Raw genomic sequence first — 22,866 nt, forward strand, 5'->3', positions numbered from 1 at the left:
GAGAATGACTGTAATAGGCAGTGTTTTTCATTTAGGAACACAGCTGTTTACTGGTCATAAAGTCTTCTTAAATACCGTAGAATCAAATGTAAAGAAGTGAGTTAATAACTGTTCGTCTGTCTGACAGGTACAAGAAGCGTTTCCACAAGTTTGACAAAGAGAGCAAAGGATTCATCACCACTGTCGACGTGCAGCAAGTTTTGGAAGTGAGTCGTCTTTCATCCTTTTTCTTTTCTTTCTTTCTGTCTTTCTTTCATATTTACACACTTGTCTTCATTATAATGTTATTGATCCCTGCTCTTGTTTTTCTTCCCTGCAGAGCATCAATGTCGACATTGATGAAAATGCGCTCCATGAAATCCTTAATGAGGTGGACCTCAACAAGAACGGACAAGTTGAAATTGATGAATTCATGCAGGTACGTAATGTGCAGACAGTGAGAGCTGGAAGCACGACATGAAGACGTCTGACAACCGATAATTTCTTTGCACCAGTAAAGTTCACGTGTAAAACTGCTCGGCCATATTGATACAGTTCAAGGGAAGAAAGCATTCTTTATCTTAAAAGAAAGAGAAATACACTCCCTATTAATCATCGCTCCAGTAAAGTGAGTGTGAAAAATATCAATATATTATTTGCACTCTTGTCCAGCCTATAATTAAGTCCTAAAATCCTATTTCCCTAAAACAAGTGAGAAATCTGCCATTGCATTCAGACCATTTCAACCAATCAGTCGAAGCCACGCACCACAGTATACACCGCACTGCATGTGTGCTCATGTCGGCATGTATAAGTCCTAAAACCTAAAACCTAAAATATGCATATATCAACCTGGTTCCAATAGAAATTAATTCATTCAAGAATATTCAAGAAATTAATGATATTGGAAACAGAGAAATATTCTTAGGAGGAGATTTTTGCAGAAAAATAACTAAAAAAAGAAAGGTGTGTGTGTGTGTGTGTGTGTGTGTGTGTGTGTGTGTGTGTGTGTGTGTGTGTGATGAGAGGAACCATTAATGCCTAACACCTCTGTCAGGGTCTGCAGAACAAACAGGACTGAGGACATGAAGGCTGGATAATAGAAGCTCAGGGGAACACAGTCCATTACCACACATTTTTTTTGCCACTTTTTTTTTATTTCTAGTTTCCCCCCCCTCAGAATCTTTTTGTGTGCGGCCATATTTCTATTTTTAATCTGTTTTCAATCGCCTGCCTTGTCATGCATCAGAAATTGTCATGAAATTAGGATTTTTGTATTTATATTTTAATCAGATCCTATTTCTATATATAATGTGTCGTTTTCAGTATTAATACAACACGTTCCCCCTCATACACACATGCTATAGTGGTCACTAAAGCGGCAACACAAATGACCTCATCGTTAAAAAAGGACCATTGTCCACCTGAGATGTGAGAACATCCATTCCTGCAAACAGAAGGTGTGAACTCGACTACATGGAGCTAATTAGAGAGGAGAGTCTCTGTCAGCGACTCGTGTAATGAGGCCCAAAGTGCGTCCGGGGCTCTTCCGTCCATCCACTGCTAAATTACTTTCTCGAGTCCAGTAAAGAGTCATTACAGCTTGATGACAGTCGATGATTTAGTCTTCATTAGTGCGCCGGCTCCTCCGCTGCACTGTGACGGAAACAAACTGATGGCCGGATGATTATATTTCTACATTTCTATCACGTTTGTCATGTATATTATGATGTTGAATGTCTGTTTCTGCTTGTGTACATTTGCCCGACCCGCACGTGGATGACTTAGGGACGACAAACAGGTAGTGTACACGCGCGGCACCGAGGGGAAACCGACACTCTCGAGCTCTACGAGGAAAACTTGGAAAGGGGTTTCCTCTCACATTAACAAAAAAAAAGTCTTAACACAAAACTTTATTAAGTCCTCTTGTGAACAAAGACGACCATGGCTGGAGGGAGAAACACACTAAAAAGCATCCCAGCATCCAAGAAGTGTTAAAGCTGCACTAGGACTGAAAGGACGAGTGTGGTGATATTTTATGGTTTTCTTATTGTCAAGAAATCCCATGGAAGCCTAAAACAAACAATGACTTGATCCCACTAACAAGTACTGTCTGATATAACTTATATCTGATATCTATTATGGTTTAAAGGAACCTAAACATAACAAATTTTTTTACATATTCACCATGACAACAAACAAAGGCAAACAGATTAAAACCAATGTAATACTATAATTATTTAGAATTGTAGCAATCATGGTTGAATTAATGTTTTTTTCTTTACACATAAAAGAAGTATTACAAAGAAAATATTAGGAATCAGAGCACTTGCATTAAACAGAGGATTAGTAAAGTAAATCAAATCTTTTAGGTGTTTAGATTCTACTTTTAATAATATAGCGATCTAGTATGAATGCGAAATGATTACACAGATTACACACTAACACAGTGTTTAATTTTTACTCTTCACACATGAACCAGCTGAAAAACAACAGCAACCGAACTAAAAGAGAAAATAAAGGAATGAATTGATAAAACCTTAAGCATTGTGTAACAGCAAAGAGTGCAATATAGCACAAAAGGTTAATAAACATACAAACACACCTATAAATAGATATCTATATATACATATACACACCGTATATATAGATATGTACACACACTAACATGTTGTTTTTGGACTTAATGGGTTTTGTTGACAATAAGGAAAATATAGAAGAAAACTTTCCTTATCCTGTAAAAACCTCTAAATAAATATGCATAAATTCTTAAATGTGATGTTTTTAGATGCTCTGCAGCAAATTGAATCAGGTATATTGAATATAAAGAGCACTGGCTCATAAAATGGCTCAATTTCTGTGTAGAAAAACACCTAATTCAGCTTTAACACATAAAGAACACGGTTGGTGTTGGTTTCATTTTCTACCTCTTAACGTCCGGCATGTGAAGGGGGATCGGACGGCTCCAGAGCCTTTCACTGGGGATATTTCCGCCGTGGTACAGATAATTATTTCAACCTCGGCTCGGTTTGACAAGGTAACCTTTCCCCGCTGTTATCGCACACATTGTAGACTGTGTTCTCTGCCGTTTCCTGTGTAGCTGATGAGCGCCGTGAAGAAGGGACAGGTGTCTGACAGCCGTCTGGCCATTCTGATGAAATCGGCGGAGGAAACTCTGGATAAGCGAGGGCCGGTGACGGTGGACCGGAGCGGGGGCGGCGTCTGAGCCCCCCGAGACGAGGAGGGGGGGATTTTTTCAAGGATGCCAAGAGAACCTTCTGCTCCTTTTTCAAGGTGGTGGTGACAAAAAAATAAGAAAATGGGCTCATGCAAATGGAGCTATTTGAATGACAATAATGCAATCAAGCAAGCAGCCGGATGAATTTGGCCAAATCAAGTGCAGACCTGCATCACTCCTGAGTGTTTTGGGTGAAATAGTATCTAATGATTGAGGTTTGTTTTTCATGAAGTCAGAGAGTCGATCCCTCTGTCTGTCTTTCCTCTCAACATCAGGTGCCTCTGATTTTACACAGCGCACAATGTATCTGTTTTATACTGTCTTTTTAATCATTGTCTTTGTAGTGAACATAATCGACACTGATTGTTGGGGAAACACTGTCCTCAGTGCGATGCAGCTTCTTCAGATTCGGTTAGGCTTTATTTCACAGCTCCATCATCTCCTCACACTTACTTTCAGGTTTCCTGGAAAGAATGATACAAACAGAGAGAGAGTTCACATAACCTAGAGAGTCTTTTGATCCTTTTCTACCAACGCTCGCACAGTTCTACACACTTTTACTTAAAAGAGTTAAAGGCGAGTGAGAGCTTCTTAATGTCAGCTGTTTGGGGCTCTGAGGAGAATGTTAACGTTTTTTTTATGTATAAAAAAAATGAATTGTGTAAAAAAAAAAAGATTTATACTTAGTATTTAGTATTTATACTTAATATAAAGGAATCTTTGGTTTGACAGTTTTTTTAATGAAAAGACGAGAAAGAAAGAAAGAAACAGTAAAGGGCAGAAGTCATCACTGGGATTATAGCAGTCCTTGTTTTGTCTGATCGCCTCTTCAAATTATTAAGATATTCAGTTTGTCAAATAATGATAATTGATTAAGAAAAGCAACAAATCCTCAATTATCTGAAGGTAAAACGAAAAATTAGGTCTTAAATTACGATATTTTTTGGAAACACCTTAACCTGAGTAATAACTGAACAATTATTAACAAAAATGAGTATTTACTTTATATTTCTTTTCTTTATATTTGACCTATAATTAGTAACAAATGAGCAAATTCTTTCCAGGAAACCTTCTATGAAATTTAAAGAAATGATGGTCCCCTAAAAGAAAGCCTCACCGAGCATTTCTACGTCATGTTTCTGATCTTCGTGTTACAAGTTCCTCTTACACCTTCCTGTGTACTGTGTTTTCCATCTATTGCACTACTAGCAAACTAATACTGATACTGAGGTTTACACGACCAGGGTTCCAGCTTTAGCGTTACTGATGAAGATGCTTTTTAATCACTGCTGCTGTACTTTCCTTATTTATTTTTTAAATCATGTATTTCCTTTTGTCTCAAGTCACTGCAGCTGTTTACAGACAGAAATACACTTACAGAGATTATAGATTTAAAAGCAGGATTTTAAAGGGACTTATTATATGTTTGAGTGATTTTATTAGGATTTTATTACGCATGCTACGTGTTAACTATTCTCTAAATAATGTAATGCAAAATCTTTATTTTTACAACGTGTTTGACGTGGAGTTTATTCTCTTTACTTCCGTGCTCGTGGTGGAGAGCAGAGAGAAATCTAAAATGCTGTATGAACGCACATCCAGTCCGTCTGATATTATATAATCCTGCACGCTCCTCGCTTCACTGTTTATATGTGAGAAAATTGTGTTCTTAAACCCACTATAGACATTTCAGCATGTTTTATCTGCAGCTTTTGTGTGATTTTTCAGGAAGGCAATGCACTGTATGAATGTATGATATGTGCCTTGATGTGCCTAAAACATTTTCACAATACCACACTCCATGTTAAACCAATACAGGAATTTATGTTAAGAATGTTAAGATATTTAAATTGTTATATAAAGAATAGTATTTAAAATGTATTGTATGTCAGTTTTTTTGTTTTTTTTTAGAACGAGCTGCCATGTTGGAGGGCTTAACGACCAGAATCTGACCAGTGTAAGTCAAAAATGACACTTATTTTGAAGGGCTGGGTGTCAAAGCACAGGCAGTCTGATCCGTCACCTTATTTACTTATTGTTCTATATATATATAGCTCATTTTAAATCATTATTTTACAGTATTTTATTCAGACACAGGTCTTGTATAGATGTTTGTGTTTAGACATTTAACATTTAAAGGCCCTGAAAATGTCTAAATGTGTATTCTTATGTTAATGAACGGACTTTCTGCCAGTTATTATTTAGTATTATTGTTTTTGTCTTAGCTCTTCTTACTGGTTTGAAGTGGGCGGGACTGGGTGGGGAAAACGGTGATGTCAAATACTTTTGAGTGGGCCCCTTGTGTGCTTTTAATGCAGGGTTTTGGGTCTGAATGCCCACTATGGCAAACAAACAAATAGTTTTATTGGCAATACTGCATTTTTTTGCAGTACTGAAACTCAGGTATTGGAACCAGTATCCAAAAAAATAAAGAAAAACCCAGCTGAATTTAGTTTTTTTGTACTGTGCCAGTGTAGAAAAGCCTCTGAAGCAGCAGTCAGACCATCATATGACACTAAAACCATTCAAAAAGTTAAATTACGTAACTGTTGATTACGTGTTAGGTTTCATTCCTCCAACATGGCAGCCCTCGCTTGAAGGTTTTATAGTGTAAAAGACGTGTGACTGTGCTTCCTTATTGCCTTCATATTATGATTTATATTCAGATTTTCTATGGACTTCTTCTTACGCAGAGAACAGAATCATTCCATACTGGTTTCCTCCCATGTACCAAACACTGTAACTGTTACTGACGTGTGTGTATCAGTGTGTGGTCACATGGGGGTTCGGCTACAATACCTCGGCACTGAGGACCCTTCAAACTGCCAACGCCGGCCCCGTCAAGCATCGCTCGTGGGCTGCACGACTTAAAACCACATCCCGATGTTTGATTGTCTTCTTTGGATGAAATTACAGCTTTATCCAGGCTCAAAGAGAATCATATTCCTCCTCCTTTTTCTTTTTTTTTTTCTTTTCCACGAATACTGTAAGAATACTATGAGTCAGTCTTCAGGTAAAAAAAAAAAAAGAAAGAAAACAAAGCAATTATCTAATTAAATGTATCTGGTTGCTTGGCTTTTTGTGTTTCTTGTGTCATTCATACCTGGCGTCATAACAGCAGGTAGCAGTCATGTGACAGCCTGATGTTCACTGTATGAGGAGGTCTCTTTTAATTTGGTTTGTATGAATTTGTTTTTTAATTTGATGTTTTATCTTGTGAAATTACTTAATATATTTTTATTGCTGCAATAACTACACTGAAGTTAAAGGAGATAACTGAGAAATAACCAGCTTTTTGAGTTTGTGTGATTGTCTGTTTACTGTTTATTGAGCGTCAGTATTTGGGAATGAGACTAAACGATCAGCTATCCTTTTTGGCTCTGATTGGTTGCTTTTGTTCAGGTGGTGTATTCACCTAGGAGGCACCTGATTTTGTCACAGATTATCTGTCTCATGTTCTTCTTTCAGGATATAGTGAAAGTTATTTTTCTAAAAGTTACCTACTGCAGCTTTAAGGACTTCTTGTCAGTGTGGAGCCAAAGAAGAAGCGCTGTAATATGATTGAAAGCTACTTAATGGACCTTTTAGTGAAATCTCGCTCTCCAATAACCCTAATTTTACTTCTCATCTTGAACAATCTGAGTATATTTTCTGCCTCTCTTCTGACCTCTATTGTTTAGAGTGGAAAACAACATCTACTGTAAATTGATATAGTAGCTTTTTAGCAAATAGTTTATTTATACATAAAGCTGCAGGTGGAGTTCAGAAGGATTTAGTGTCCTATAAGTGTTACTGTAATTGTAAAACATCAGGTCAGGTTGCACCTGGTAAAAATATCCTCACTCACACTGGTTCTCACAAGGACAGAAGCGCGCACACACACACACACACACATATTAAACTTCACCGTCGGCTGGCTGCAAACTGGGTGGAAAACAGCCTTTTCTCCCTAAAGGTCACAGTGAGATTTGAATGACAGCTTTAAGTCCTGCGCTCATATTACAATCTGCAGCGGAGACGTCCGCACTGCGCCGCCTTCCTGGGAAAAGGCCGGGTGAACGGGGAAGCAATTAATTGTAATGAATAATGGGACAAATCTGGTTGGCATATGACCGCCACTGCTGCTTTTTTTTTTTTCCTCTGGAGGATTAGGACGGTGATGCCACGCCGAGGTGTCTGCCTGCACACTAATTGAAAAGTGTGAGGATGATGGGCAGAGGGGGGTTTGTATCAACTACTGTCTTCCTCCATTTATTCTTCTTTTTCTCCTTAATTCAAAGGGAATTTCTTATCCAAATGCATTTGTCTTTGTTAGCAGTTTTTAGGCTCCAAGTCACCTGGAATATGCTGCAAACAAGGCTGTGGCCCCAGAACATGTATACCTCCAGGAGAAGGATTTGAATGGCCTCTTGAAAAAAAAAAGGTATTTATGTTCAATTGCTATGTGTTTCTTCTCTCCCTACATGCGTATAAAGGAAATAGGAAGTCCACAAACCCACTTTTTGGACTAAAATGGTCAAATTTAGATAAGGAATTGTGTAATTTGTGTCTAATTTCTGCCAGATTTCCCACTTTCTAATCTAAAATCATAGTCATTTTGGAAACATTGAGCAAAAAAAATACAGGCCTCTTATATTTAGCCTCTCGAATAGGTGAAATGATGTATTAAAACAGCCTGTTCAGAGCCGGATACGACAGGTAATGTCATAATCGATGTGCATGCTGGGGGTTCATTTGAGCCCCCATGACCCCCCTCGCAGATAATCCGGCCATGCCTTGCATGCGCCGACAGTGTTAACGCCTTCCCCAGCCCATGAGCTCGAGTGCCGGTGTTAGTAATTAGAAACGGGTGAGTGGCAATTATCAGCCATTCTCCTGGTTTCCATAAACAAGTTGTCGCAAAATAATGATGTTTTGATGAGTTTTAATTAGAACTGTGAGTAAGAGCGCGGGGACCAGACGGCCCCACAACAACTCGGTAAACCCTCACTTATTCAGCTCATAATTATGGTAAATAAGATGATAATTAACTGGGAAATTAATCCCATCGACCTCTTGCAAGCAAGTAAAAGTTCAAATATTGATATGACATATTTCATATACATCATTATTTGGTGTTATTTGTGCCTTTAGACTAATTGCTAGTGAAAGTCATTAAATAAGGAGGTTGTTTTTAAAGCATGAAGCACTAAAATGACTTCCTGTGAACTGAGAAGACTTAATGTCTGTGAGAGTCCAGACGTGAGGAGAAAAGAGTGACAAAAATGCCCCGAAACTAGAAAATCTCCACTTTATGGGGTGAAATAATGGTTCAAACCTTTCTTGAACCTCCTCTAGACGAACAAAGAAACCTTTCGCAAGGTGTCCTGACATTTACCTGGGTCACTCACAGGCTTTGTGCAGACAGGAAGCTCTTTCAACTGCATTTCAATGGACACCTGCCAGTCAACCTCAAACAACGAGAGAAGTTCTGCGTCAAATCCAAGAGGAATATTAACATCAATGTAGCAAAAGATTCCTCTTTTCCCGGCAAAACAAGAGGCCGTTTGTCTCAAAATGTGTCCAACTGGCGCCGACGGAGGACCAAACATCTCCATGAGAGGAATGTGGACAGAAGTTGCAGTGTGTTTTGTGACGGCGGTTCGAGTGTTTCCGCCTACGCAGTGAAAATTAAGCGGACTCTTCATCCTCAGATTGTGTGCCATCGTGTTGTGTTTCTGCCTGGCAACAATGCGCTCTTTCACACCGAGTCACTGAAGGGATTGTGGATGGGAGACATGAAATAAATCAGCTCTCATTTTCTGCACGTCTTATTTGTTCTGTTCCTCGCAGTGTGGGAATGTAAATACTGTATGATTCTGTTCATATCTCTGATTTCTTTTTTGTGTTGATTGCAAAATCTGCACCTCTTCTGTGGCTCATATTGATTTCATAATGATCCTTACTCCCTGAAGTCAAGCTGCACAAGTTAAGTGACAATGTGCAAATAATGCTGATACCTTTGGTCAACCAATATCACTAGCTGATTTTCTTTTTTATGTGATACAATATAACACTCAAATGATTTCTCTGTCCTGAAGACGGAGCTGTATATTTACCCAGGATTGTTTCATTGTACAGTTTAATATAATGTGAAATATCTATAAAATGAAGGAAAAGACTGATGGTTCTTGGGTCCATTCCTACTTACAAGCCCACAAAGTACTCTGACCCTCCTCTGAGGGATGTGTTACTGACAGTGATGAAGACCAAACACACAAACATATTCACTCTGAGCAATGTTTATTTTCCCCAAACTCAGACTGTTGGGGTTAGATTCATCTTTTTCATTTTAAACAGGGATAAATAAAGTTCTCCCCAAAGAATAAACTCCTCTTACCAGAACTGCCTCATGCATGGAGTTCGAGTTATAAGGTCAGTCAGACCTTTTTTATGACTAATTATTATTATTGAACCTCAGGACACAGCCGCCCTCGCAGTGGGAATGATTTGATATTAAATACAATGAGGGATTAAACAGTTGTTTCCTGTTATTGTCTGACTATTATCCCAATAATTGGAGTTACTAACTCAGGTCTAAAGTGTTATAAATTGGACATTAACAAGAATTCAAGAGTTACTAATATAGTTTAGTTGCTTTTCAATGCTAATAAAATACAGACAGAGAATTTCATAAAAAAATATAGGAAATAACCGTTTTACACAAACTTCTTTGAGTTCATTGTACAGTTTGAATATAATATGAAATATCTATAAAATATATCACCTAAGTTCTTCTTAAAGACACACTCACTTTATTAATCAGGAGAACGATGTAATATTTAGTGTCTCCAAAGAGTGGGGGGGTTTTAATCCGACTGAACTCGTGGAGTTTAACTGTGTCAGTCTGGAAGTAGAGAAGCAATTATGAAAGTGTATTTATTCCAAAAAAAATAAAAGCATTCAATACTGCCACATAATTCTGATCTGATTGTAACAGAACTCAAAGTAAGCAGCAAACACACATTGTCTGCATTTTGATCATTTGAAGGCTGACAAACCAAAAAACAAAAACAAGTTTAAACATTTGAGTAAAATGTCATATTCTCATGGTTATACATCCCATAACCCTCTGCTTCTAATCCAGATGAACCAAGTTGGTGGAAGGGACCACTGCAGCTGCTGTGCTGACCACTGGAGCTGTGTTGCCAAGTACATTAGAGGTAACATGTAGCATCCTAAAAGCACAGATGTGTTCTAACAGCAGCCATGAATAAATGACTAATTCAGGTTTCTTCGTCTTTGTCTTTTCATAAATCCCTCAGCATGTCCCACAGGAACTGTGAAGAAAAAAAGTACCAAATCAGCCATGACTAGGGCAGCCTCTAATGCTTGTGGGGCTGCTACACACTCCTGTGCCGTAGGTGGCGACGTGCACCCGGTGTTGTTTGTGATCCGCCAGTAAATCCAGAGAAGAAGAAAAGCCAGGTATTTCCTGCATGAGAGAAGTAAGTGTTGTTCAAACTTGTTCATTTCTTGCACAGTTAATGGTTTGGAGCTCATGTATGTTGCCCTTGAAGCTCAGATTGTGTCCTATTAGTGCAGATAATGTGTGCGTCAGGTTGTAGGCAGTGTTCATTCTCACTGCATTCATTAAACTATCTAGACCACATGTTCAGCTAATCCATGCAGCAGCTCCACAGGGTTGGAGGCCTTTGTTTGGCTGGTGGCTTAAAGGACCCAGAGATTGATTAGATTGTCTTTCTTATATTGACCACACAATTCATTTACATTGAATAAAACAAACAAACAAACAATAGCATTTAGCACTGCCTCCTAATTACGGTCTGATTGAACTCAAAGTGAGCAGCAAACATACATTGTCTGCATCAGAGCTTAGAAAGAATAACAGTGTGTGTACTGTACACTTAATGTGCTCTGCTTTGGTTCCTCGGAGCTCCGGCTGCGCTTTGTGACACTCTCAACTTGTTTTAACAAACTCCTCTGATGCAGGACCAGGCTGTTTGCCAGAGAATAGAGTCTGTCTTCTACGGTGGCCCTGAGGTGCAAATCACAACAGCAAATCAGAAAACACAACACAAAAAGAGAAAACACAACAACGACCTATGCGTTCAAGTTGCCAAATCTGAAAATTCAAACCACTAAATAAGGAAAATATTGTATTAATACGTCCATGTTAATGTGGGATACCTAAGAGAGGTAGAAACAGGGGTTCCAATAGTCCATATCTATGTGTTTTCTGATTTGTCGTTGTGTTTTCTCTTTTTGTGTTGTGCTTTCTGATTTGCCGTTGTGATTTGCACCTCAGGGCCACCGTAGTCTTCACCTCTTTGAAATTTAACTCTTAAATAGAAATCACTATTAAATTAGTTTATTTTCACAGAAATGAAAGAAATTCTGCAGCCAGCCACAGACTGTGGACCCTGAGGCATTTTTAAAATGGCTACTGCAGCATGTCGTCTTCTCGGCCGAGGGATTGTGAATGTGATGATTATGAATATAAATGGAGCTCAACTTCTTTCATCTCACTCTTTACTGTATTCTTTGCTACAGCGGTTCCCAACCTGGAGCCCGGGGCCCCCACTAGGGGTCGCCAAAGCTTCATAGGCTGTCGCAACTTAAACAGGTGCTAGAAAAGGATACACTTTTATTGTGGGTTTATTGTAGTTTTAATTCTAATATGAAATACCCATCAAATATGTCACCAAGCAGGGCTCGTCACTTTACTAAATGATATATATTAGAATGTGTCTATATTGCCATATATTAGTAGCAGGTCTGTACTAATCACCTGCTCTCTCTCTCTCTCTCTCTCTCTCTCTCTCTCTCTCTCTCTCTCTCTCTGCCTCCAGGGTGTGCCAGCGAGTCGTGGGACGTGGACGCCGCCACAGAAGGACTTCAGTCTGTCCAGGCGTCACTTCCAGAGACAGTGAGTGAATTATTAGTATTAATATGTGATTTCTTTTCTACATTATTGAAAAACTTTATTGGATTGTGCTGCATAATGTCTCATCTTGTCTGTACTAATCACTCTCTCTCTCTCTCTCTCTCTCTCTCTCTCAGGTCCTGGTTTCTGGATCCCCCCTCCCCTCCACAATGAAGTCTTCTTTGTGGAGGGGAGGGGCCACCCGGTTGTTGTGATGTGTGTTGCCAGTGTAAACGCTCAATAAAATTATTTTAAAATCCATAACCCCCTGCTTCCATCTCTCCGGGAGGGGACACGGCCCCCTCCTCTCCCTCTGCAGCGGGGTGAGACTCCAGGAACCCAGCACCCAAAGTGCTGCCAGTAGTTTTTAATTCAGATTCAGATTATCTGATTAGTTGTTTTTGTTTGTCCATCACCTTAGAGTTTTCAAATACCTACAATCCTACCTGGAATCCAAACCACTGCTGTGTGTGGGCAAGGATTCAGTGACAAATGGTTGAGTCTGACCACTGCAGTTGCTGCGTATGCCACTAGGGGAGCTCTGACGTCATCAATTTCTTGCCAAAAAGGCACCTGTGGCGGCGTCTGCCAACCTCCCCTTCACACTGGGACACGGAAAGCTTAAAACATTTGAGCAAAATTCCAGCCGCTCGTGGCTCTGTGTTCGATAACCCCCTGCTTTGATCTCTCTTGAGCTTCGGGAGGGGACAAGGCCCCCTCCCTCACCCACTGCCATGGGATCGATAGTCCAGGAACCGGCCGGGTGGTATTCGAACCAGCGGTTCCTCCACTGGCTGACCCTACAGTCACAAGACGAAGCCACCACGCCACCGAGCCCCCTTCGCACTAGAACCTGCTCTCTGGGCGCTTTTATTTCTTCACTTTGGGGCACTGGACTTTAAAATTCACTGAGCCTCATAAGGGAATCAAACCCATCGTCAGAAGTGTTGATTAACCTACTAACACAGTTCACAGACATTTCTTCCTTGTTTCTTAGAGGCTTTCAGTCTTCTTCTTCTCGGTGTTGAATTTCAAAAGTCACAATGTCAAAGGTTTGAAGCCACAACCTCTGAACTTGCTTCCATCTTCCACATTGAGCTATAGGACCATCCTTTAACAGCACTGAGCTACAACTCAGGTTGGGAATTTGCTGCTTCGTAGTTGTATTTATTGTTCACATCACTGAGGAGAAACCTTTAAAAATCACCAAATGCAAGAGCTTGGATTTGAACCTTCAACCTCAGGTATCAACCACATCAGCTACTGATCTTACTGAGCTATTCCTGCTGATTGGATTCTTTTTGTTACTTCTTTCATTTACTTTTACTACATTTAATTTAGGTTTTACACTGGACAGATAACCCTGGGGTTATATGAACTATAATGGAGATCAGGTACAACACATCTTCTTTGCTGCGGTGTCTTTATCTTTTTTATCTTTTCTACCAATGTACCTGGGTGCTATGACGACCCAATTTCAAGAATTAATAAAGTCTATCGTTCCTGCACATTCATGGAGGTCACAGGTATTAGTGCTTTGAAAGGAAAAAACTCACCTGTGCAAATAGCTCAGTGAGATAAGTAGCTTATATTGATACCTGATTTGGAAGGTTCAAGTCCCAGACAACCTTTACTGAGATCTTTAAGCGTTTACTTCAGCAACGTGAATAATAAATATAACAACGAACCAATGATTATAACTCTCAGGTGTAGCTCACTGAGATAAGGTGCTGCTACCTGATGATCTAGAGTGGAGGAATCAAACCCAGTTTATCTTCTGATAACACTTTTCTGTGTTTTCTCCTCAAAAATGTAAAGAAAAGCAACAACAAGTACAAATCAACTGTCCCAACATATAGCTCAATGAGTAAACAGTTGTCACAGTTGATTCTCTCTTCTCGGAGGTATGAAGTTGTTCAAACCCAACTGACTGTTCTGACTATTTTCAATGTTTTCTCCTTCAGTGTGAAAGCTCAGTGAGATAAGATGCTGACAGGTCTGTGATCTGGATCTGGGAGTTCAAGTCCTTCTTGGGTTCTTCATGTGTCCATTTCAGTTCAACTGAAAACTTTATTAACTAATTATTTTGTTATTGTTTTTCTTCTTTCAGAATCATTTCATTCATTTAATCCACGGTGCACACATTGAAACCAACCTCGGGAGAGAACAGAGAGTTATGGATTTGGATTTTGGTTTCTGAAGGTGACATTGAGGTCTGCGACTGGTCGACTCCTATTCATTCACTTTACTTATCTAACACTAAATGACATATTTGGACTTTTAATACTAAAACCAGATATAGTTGTACTGATATTTACGTCAACAGTAAGACTGTATATGTACTATAGGACAACAACATTAATACATTCTTATTGATTTCATTTTGTGGTTAATTCAGATTAAATCCTTTTTATTCTAAAGTAAAACGTTATTACCAATATGTTTATATGCAAAGATACATGTTAATAATTTAGTGAGTGCCCTCCAGTATTTATTTTGGATATAATAATAAGTCTTGCTCATGAATGGTTACTAGTACTGATATGAATGTTCACCAACATTAAGACTGGAAAGTGGACTTACCTGAAGACTCTTTAGTAGTTCACAAACACTCGAGTCCCTTGAGCCAAGAAGTGGACAACGGTGTCTGCCGGTTCTTGGCTGATCTTGATGAGAAGCAGAGGGTTATGGAATAAATTAGGTTTGTAAGGACAAGGTGGAACCAACTTTTTATAGGATTCAGTTACAGATAGGAAATAGAAATATAACAAGAGCCTAAGATATATAATAAAATAACAGAGCCTATAGTTTCCATAGTTCCCACAGAGCGTGTCAGCAGCAGTCCTCCTGAAACCATCAAACACAGAATAAATCATCAGGTTGCATTCATTAAATGGCATATTCATGATATATTATATTATATTGATTGTATTGATCGCAACAGATTTTACAATTGCAATAGGAACAGTTAGTGGGAATGATGAGTTTTGCATCCCAGTTTTTATTTGATTATCTTTCATTTCATTTTGAATTATTTTCACGTTCATATATATTTTAATATTTTTACATGTTTTCTTCCCTTGGGAAATAGAAAATAAACAGAAATAGTGACATTTAATATATATATTTAAACTAATAAAGTCTTTAAAAATCAAAGAAGGAAAAGCTGTTTTAAAGATGATACTGGTGTCTAGAATCTGTACAATTATTGGAAGAATAGTGAGACTTTGAGGCCAATTGTATCACAACAAAAGGAAAACAAAGATATTGTCACCATGTTCCTGCCAGATACTGTAGTAGAATAATTCAATGAGCCAATAATCAATAATAATCAGACCCTCTAGTGGCAGCAGATCTTATTGGCTCCAATAAAGGTCAATCACACACAGCTGGCTCGGTTTCAGTGTTACTGCCGGTACTGCTCCACAAGAGCAACGTTACACTGTTTGATCAGTCAGTGAGACAATGACAGTGGATAATGACCTTAATCGATCTCTGATATTCTCACACAGCGAGGAAACAACAAACAAACAAACAAACAAACAGCAGCCATTGAACTACCAGCAGCTTCATTATCACATTGTTTGTCTTTGTTGTTCGAGACGCTGTTCGCTTGTCGCTTTCACTGAATGCTCATCAACAGGTGGCGTTGATTTCCTCTGACAATAACAGCAAGAAAACAACAACAACGACTGTTTAAAAGGTAATGTTCATTCTCAGGAGTTTGACCGATGTTTGTTTGTTTGTTTATAGTCAACAACTTTTAGCATAGGTGTTCGCTAGCTGACGTCGTTAACTACAGACGCGGCGACCCTGTGTTTGTTTGTGTTTGTTTGTTTGTTTGTGTGGCTGTTCCGCCTCTGACTGACCTTATAACTCACAGGAAACTGAAGTTCCCTCTTTTATTGTCTCTCCTTCTTCCTCTCGTCCTCTAAACGTCTTCATGAAACAGGTTCAAGTATCCGGAGCGACCGCGAACTTTCCGTCATGGCGTCAGTTCGCCTGAGCAGCCCGGTGGAGAGTCTGTTCCCTGGTGGAGAGTCATTGTGGACTAGAGAGGGAATACTGGGAATATCTGCTTCATGGAGACGTTTGGAGGACGAGAGGAAGAAGAAAAGAGGACATAAGACGAAGAACTGGAGTTTGTTGTGAGTTAGAAGGTCAGTCAGAGGCTGAACGGCCACACAAACAAACAAACAAATAAACAAAAAACAGGGTCGCTGCGTCTGTTGCTCGCTGACTAACAGCTAAACAAACAATCGGTGAAATTCACTCGAGTTACATTAAGGTGACAATGAGAGCTTATTGTGAGAATGAACATTACCTTTTAAACAGTCGTTGTTGTTGTTTTTTTTGCTGTTATTGTCAGAGGAAATCAACGCCACCTGTTGATGAGCATTCAGTGAAAGCGACAAGCGAACAGCGTCTCGAACAACAAAGACAAACAAAGTGACTGTTTCTGGATCTTTGGATATATTGATTGTTTGTTTGTTGCTCTGTCAATAATTAGACTTTATTGTGTGTCTGATGGCTGCAGGAGGACTGCTGCTGAGGCTCTGTGGGAACTATGGAAGAGTCTTCAGGTTGGTCCACTTTCTAGTCTTAATGTTGATTATAAATGTGACTGAATCCTATAAATGTTTGTTGTTTCTCTGTAATCTACACAAAGCTGCAACCACTGACTGTGTGTCAGTCTTTAGGTTGTGGGTTTGAGTTTGAATTGAATTGTCTGACAGTGTTATAATATGTCAGTTTCTTACAGGTTGAAGGCTGATGTCCAGAGTTACAGGAGGACTGCTGTTGACACGGCCTGCAGGAAACACAGAAGAGTCTTCAGGTAAGTCCGCTTTACAGAGTTTATGTTATTATTCACTAACTGATTAAACACTAACTGTTGATATATTGACTGTGTGTAAATTACAGATATTGGAGAGGTCCGTGGGGTGAAATCCAACCTCAGTAAGTGTTCTTATTGTGCTCTGCTTTGGTTTCTGGGAGCTCAAGCTGCAGTTACTTGTTTTAACTCTTACTAACTATTAATATTAACTATTTCCTTTGGTTGTTTCCACAGAAATTAAGGAAATTCTGGACCCTCAGGCTCCTGTAACCCAAATCCCATCGCTCCCAACCAGAACCCCGGACACGCTGCTGTAACCGTCTTCCACTGCGATGCTGTGGTATGTATCTTACATTATTCTTGTATATGTAGTAATATTATATTTTTTTTTTTTTATATTTTTTTTTTTTTTTTTTTTTTTTTTTTATTTTATTTTAGTGTTTTTAATATAATTTTTTAGTTTTAATTTAATTTAATATAATATAGTAGTGTCTAATTTAATTTAATTTAATTTAATATAATTTAATATAATATAATAGTGTCTAATTTAATTTAATAGAATAGTGTTTAATGTAATATATAGTCTAATATAATATAGTACTGTCTAATATAATGTAATGTAATATAATAGTGTCTAATTTAATTTCATATAATAGTGTTTAATGTAATATAGTATAATATAATATAGAAGTGTCTAATTTAATTTAATATAATATAATAGTGTTTAATTTAATATAAAAGTGTTTAATGGGATATATAGTATAATATAATAGCACTGTCTAATATAATATAATGTAATATAATAGTGTCTAATTTAATGTAATATAATATAATTTAATATAATATAGTAGTGTTTAATTTAATATAATAGTGTCTAATTTAATTTCATATAATATAGTAGTCTAATTTAATTTAATATAATATAATATAATATAATATAGTAGTGTCTAATATAATGTAATATAATATAATAGTGTCAATTTAATTTAATATAATTTAATTAAATATACTATAATAAAACAGTTTCTAACTTAATTTAATTAAATTTAATATAGTACAATAGTGTCTAATTTAATTGAATATAATATAGTAGTGTTTAATTTAATATAATAGTGTCTAATTTAATTTAATAATTTAAAGTGTGTGCTACCTGTACTAACTTTTTTTTCTCTCTCTCCCTCTCTCTCTCTCCTGTTTCCTGATCGCCCCCTCCCCTCCACGATGAAGTCTTCTTAGACTTCATCGTGGAGGGGAGGGGGCGATCCACAGATAAGACTTCCTGAGGGGAGGGGGAAGAGGGGTGTTATTGTTGTATGTGTATGTTGTTAATGTTCAATAAAATCATTTTAAAATCTATAACCCCCTGCTTTTACCTCTCTGGAAGCCTGGGAGGGGACACGGCCCCCTCCTCTCCCTCTGCAGCGGGGTGAGGCTCCAGGAACCTGGCATCCGGCGCCGAGCGAGCCTCGAACCAGACACTTCTGCATTCTGGCCGCTCCCATGCACACTGCGCCACCATGCTCCCTTCACACTAGAACATCTTCTCCGGGCGCTTTTATCTCTTTACTTTGGCTGCTGGAACACAAAACACTCAGTCTCATAAGAGAATCGAACACCCGACCTTTGGTCTCCTGATCACTCTTCTAACACTCTGCGCTGTTTGATCTGAGACTCTCTGTGCTTCTAACAGCTTTTCACTTGTTTCTACGAACATCTGACTTCATAATTCAGAGTTGAGCGAGGCTCAAACCCCACTTCCAATCAGACAATCATCTGCTTATTCACTGACACAGTACCACTGACAGTAGAGTCTGGGTCAGTTGTTACTTTTCTTCACCTCTTTGAGCAGAGAGAGAGCTTCGTAGTTGTATTTATTGTTCACATTACTGAGGAGAAACCTTTAAAAATCTCACAACGCATGAGCTTGGATTTGAACCCTCTACCTCAGGTATCAACACCATCAGCTGCTTATCTTGCTGAGCTATTCCTGCTGAGGGTATTTTAAACTTTCCTTTTACTGCATTCTCTTCATTTTTTACAGTTTTATAATCTGGGGGGTTATACGAGCTCTAATGGAGCTCCTTGTGTCTCAGGTATAACAGTGCTGCTTTCCTGCACATTTATGGACGTCACAGGTATTAGTGCTTTACTAAAAATAATAATCCATCAGTAGAAATAGCTCAGTGAGATAATCTGCTGATGTTAATATCTGAGGTGGAAGGTTTTTGAGGATTTTCAGTTTTCCCTTCAGCAACATGAACAATAAATACAACAAACCAGTGACTTGTAACCCTCAGGTGTAGCTCAGTGAGATAAGGTGAATCTACTTGATGATCCAAGGGGAGGGGGATCAAATTCAAAATGTCTTCTGATAATGCTTTTCTGTGTTTTCATCTAAAAAATGCAAAGAAAAGCAACAACAAGATCAACTCTATTGTCCCAACAAATAGCTCAGTGAGATAAGACAGTGACAGGTCTGTAAACTGGACCTGGGAGCTCAAGTCCTTGTTGGGAAACAAACACAATAGTTGGTTCTGATCTGGTCGTTCCTGACTCCTATGAGACGCTCTGAAACCATTAAACACACACAGTAAACACTAGTGATACAAAGTAACTGAGCTTAATGACAACATCACATAACTGACAATGTATCAGGAATTAGTAGAATAATTGATCATGTAAGTAGGATTAGTAGTAATGAATAAGTAAAATAAAGTCCACCTGTAGGCGTTGTACACCTGCAACAAGAAGCAACATTCAATCCCATTTCTCCAACAGTTTGTAAAACCTCAGCTGGGTGGAGTTTCTGCTTACAGGTCTCTGGGGGGCAGAGGAGGTCACGGCCCTCCTCCTCATCCACTTCCGTGGGAATTGAACCCACTGCTACATGGTAGCAGGTGCTTTGCGAATCGCTTTCGATGCCGCTGCTCCACCGGACCGTCCGCACTCGGAGCTGTTCTCTGACGGACTTTCAGTCCACTGCTGAGGACGTCTGCCTTTAAATGAAAAACACACAAGGGAGAATCGAACCAGTGAACGCACATTCACAGACAGCTGACAACACCACTGGACCACAGAGCCTCTCTGACAGCTTACTAACAACAGGAAACAGTTTGAGCTCAGAAATAAGTATAAATTCTCTCAAACTTTTAAAATGTAGCTTTGTGCGCGCTGCTTTAAGAGACACTGTGAGCTACAAAGAAGACAACAGTTTACACTTAAGTTATCACTAAATGTTCTTCGGCGTAAAGAGCACAACAAAACCTGGGTCTTTACCTAAAGAACAGTTGTGCCTCTAGAAATATCTCCAGCACAATCAGGAACTTGCCAATTGTTTAAGGTTTTTACTCTTTCTTTATGTTCTAAATATTAAATATTCAACTAAATTCCTTCCTAAATTAAACACAGCAGCTGTTAAAAAATAAATAAAATATCCTACCAGAGGAGACTGACGCTGCAGATCTACGAGTGTGAGACAAATTAAAGTCTTAACATACAACACAGCTGACAGAGAAAGTAAGAATCATACAACAGTAATAAACTTGATTCAGTTACGTTTACAGTCAACAATAAGACAGAAAGTGGAGCAACCTGAAGACTCTTCCATAGTTCCCACATTAGTATTAACAGCAGTCCTCCTGCAGCCATCAAACACAGAATAAATCATCACAACTATAAGTTGCATTCATTTAAACTTGAACCATGGTGCACACATTCAAACCAACCTTGATGAGATAAAACAAGTGGCAATTTGCACTCATAAAGTTAATTTCATTAAATGTTATGCTGCTGTTGAGACCACGTTCTGGGCATTTGTTTAAGCAACAAAAAAGTGAATGGTACATTTAAGATCGACGCTAATGCACGGCTGCTAACACGCTCAGAGTGACAACACTGAAATGCCAATCGGATGTAATGTCTGTTGTCACATTCACCAGCTGAGCTTAGGGTGTCTTTGACATTTGCTAATTAGCACTAAACTTCATCCTTCATTCCCCCAATGTTCACGTCAATCCATCCAGTGCGTGTCGAGATATATCGCAGGAGGAAGTGACACCTCAGAGCACCAGAGTTCGTTCAAACCGCTCTAAAAACGTCATATTACTGCACAGCGCTCTGAGTAAAAACTATGATTTCTGCTGTACAGGAAAGAAAGGACACAACTTGCCACCCTGCTCCTTTTTAAACCCCCTCTGCTCTCACCCATCACCACTTAATGACTTCCTTTAAATGTCACCGTGGAGGGGTGCTGTTATATACGTCGGATTAAAATCTCATTAACTCAGAATGAGAACCTCCAGTACCTGCAGGTACCCCCCCCCCCTCCGATCTGGTGCTGGGAGCCCTGTTCCACGAGTTCCTTACAGATGGTAAAGGCGGCACAGCATTAAAGGAGAGGATTTACACACAGTCAGTGATTCAGTCGAAAGGCACTTAATCGATCTCATTCCCTGGTAGCTGCCCCTCTCTCCTTCAATGCTACCCTCCCCCTTCCCCCTCCCCTCCCCCCGACTTGTCACAAACTCCCTCGGAGCATCAGAGACGATGACGAGCCCCCAGGCAAGCTGTGATCTTTCAGTCTGTCTGCGCGAGGGTGACCTGCCCTTTACATCACCTCTCGCTGAGGATTCCTCCACTTCCTCTGCTGCCTTTTGTTTTCATCTCGAAAGAGGGGGAACGGAGGAAGGCAAGGCTGAAAAACAAAGAGAGAGGTAGAGCAGAAAGGTATTTTACTTTAAAATCTGAAGGTCAAAGAGTGCCCGCGGTTTCTGATGTGGAAGTCCTTCCTGTGACCTCTGACCCAGGAAGCCCTGTGGGGTGAGCGGTGACATTTGCTTCTATTCAAATGAAGCTGAAATGTTTTACATGTGCAGACGTTACCCACTCCAGCAACAGGACAGATGTTTTCCTGTTGGCCACCTTCACCTGCAGGGGAAACCTTTCATTGGGAACCATTATGCTAATACAGCTGTGCTCCAGCTGTGGGAGTGGGCAGAGAGCCACAGTGGAAAAATATTTTAAAAATAGTTAAATAAATGAGGTTTAATGAGGGAAAATTGTATTATCCATTAATTAATTCATTCTGAATTCTGAGTTTCCCCCTGTGAACCAACTGTAGGCTCCAGCAAGCTACATATTTTTTATTTAATATTTTTCCTAGTATTTATTTATTTATTTTTACTTCTATTTTGAGGGGTAGTCGCTCTCTACATTTTGGGACAACATCTCCTATAATTTGGGGGCTTCTTCAACACTATAATCAATCAATCAATCAATCAATCAATTAATTTAAATCAAATATAATAATTTAATATTTTTTGATTAAATATATTTATGTAGACATTACTAGAATCAATCTTGTTTTTCTTTCTTATGTTTTTTTCTATTTGGCCAAATAAGGAACAATTTATGAGTTTATCTGTAATATAAAGCGCCAGCCAGCAGCATTGACAGCATATATATAGAGATAAATACTACTTCTTAATTCAAATCTGATATGAAACACATATTTTTATATTAAATGGGACTTACTCTTCCAGAGATAATCTTTGTCCTCGATGTCCATCTCGAATAAACGTCCATAAATCCGTTTAGAAATCATTGGGAAGAAAAAGACGCTCGTTGTAACACCGAACTTGCCTGAGAATAATCACGTTTTTAACTTTTCTTCAGTATAAAAGTATTCCAGTGACAGTTGTCTGTACATCCATGGTCACACTGCAAACTACACCTGCTAAAACATAATTCGGCAACATTTTTATGGTGCTAATCTTCCGAAATGTAAAGAAATACACACTAAAACAAACTCGGCTCAAGTTGTAGCCCTTAACTACCTCATGGCCACATTACACTTCCTGTTTACATCCCCCCCAAATTATGGGAGAT

At 38.9% G+C, this 22,866-nt stretch overlaps 1 protein-coding gene and 2 long non-coding RNA genes across 6 annotated transcripts in view; all 3 read left to right on the forward strand.

Moving 5' to 3' along the window:
* Positions 1-6,293, forward strand: part of gpd2 (glycerol-3-phosphate dehydrogenase 2 (mitochondrial)) — a 23,003-nt gene extending 16,710 nt beyond the window's left edge. For all 3 annotated transcript variants that reach the window (XM_051428311.1, XM_051428313.1, XM_051428312.1), the window contains 3 exons: positions 128-206; positions 320-418; positions 3,080-6,293. In XM_051428311.1, the coding sequence (XP_051284271.1) occupies positions 128-206; positions 320-418; positions 3,080-3,205 (304 nt within the window). In that variant the 3' untranslated portion in view covers positions 3,206-6,293. The remainder of the gene's footprint in view (positions 1-127; positions 207-319; positions 419-3,079) is intronic.
* A 4,019-nt stretch (positions 6,294-10,312) lies between these two features.
* On the forward strand, positions 10,313-12,407 carry LOC127378936 (uncharacterized). Its single transcript, XR_007888224.1, has 4 exons — positions 10,313-10,419; positions 10,522-10,704; positions 12,070-12,146; positions 12,281-12,407. It is a non-coding gene; the product is annotated as an uncharacterized LOC127378936 (long non-coding RNA).
* Positions 12,408-15,547: 3,140 nt separating this feature from the next.
* LOC127378935 (uncharacterized) lies at positions 15,548-17,409 on the forward strand. Of its 2 annotated transcripts, none has more exons than XR_007888222.1 (6): positions 15,548-15,846; positions 16,096-16,303; positions 16,681-16,726; positions 16,896-16,980; positions 17,067-17,102; positions 17,215-17,409. It is a non-coding gene; the product is annotated as an uncharacterized LOC127378935 (long non-coding RNA). The 2 variants fall into 2 exon arrangements; XR_007888223.1 differs by having other exon boundaries at positions 16,906-16,980.
* The last annotated feature ends 5,457 nt before the right edge of the window (positions 17,410-22,866 follow it).

The sequence above is a fragment of the Dicentrarchus labrax genome, unplaced genomic scaffold (assembly GCF_905237075.1).
Source record: "Dicentrarchus labrax unplaced genomic scaffold, dlabrax2021, whole genome shotgun sequence".
In the NCBI taxonomy this organism is placed as follows: Eukaryota; Metazoa; Chordata; class Actinopteri; family Moronidae; genus Dicentrarchus; species Dicentrarchus labrax.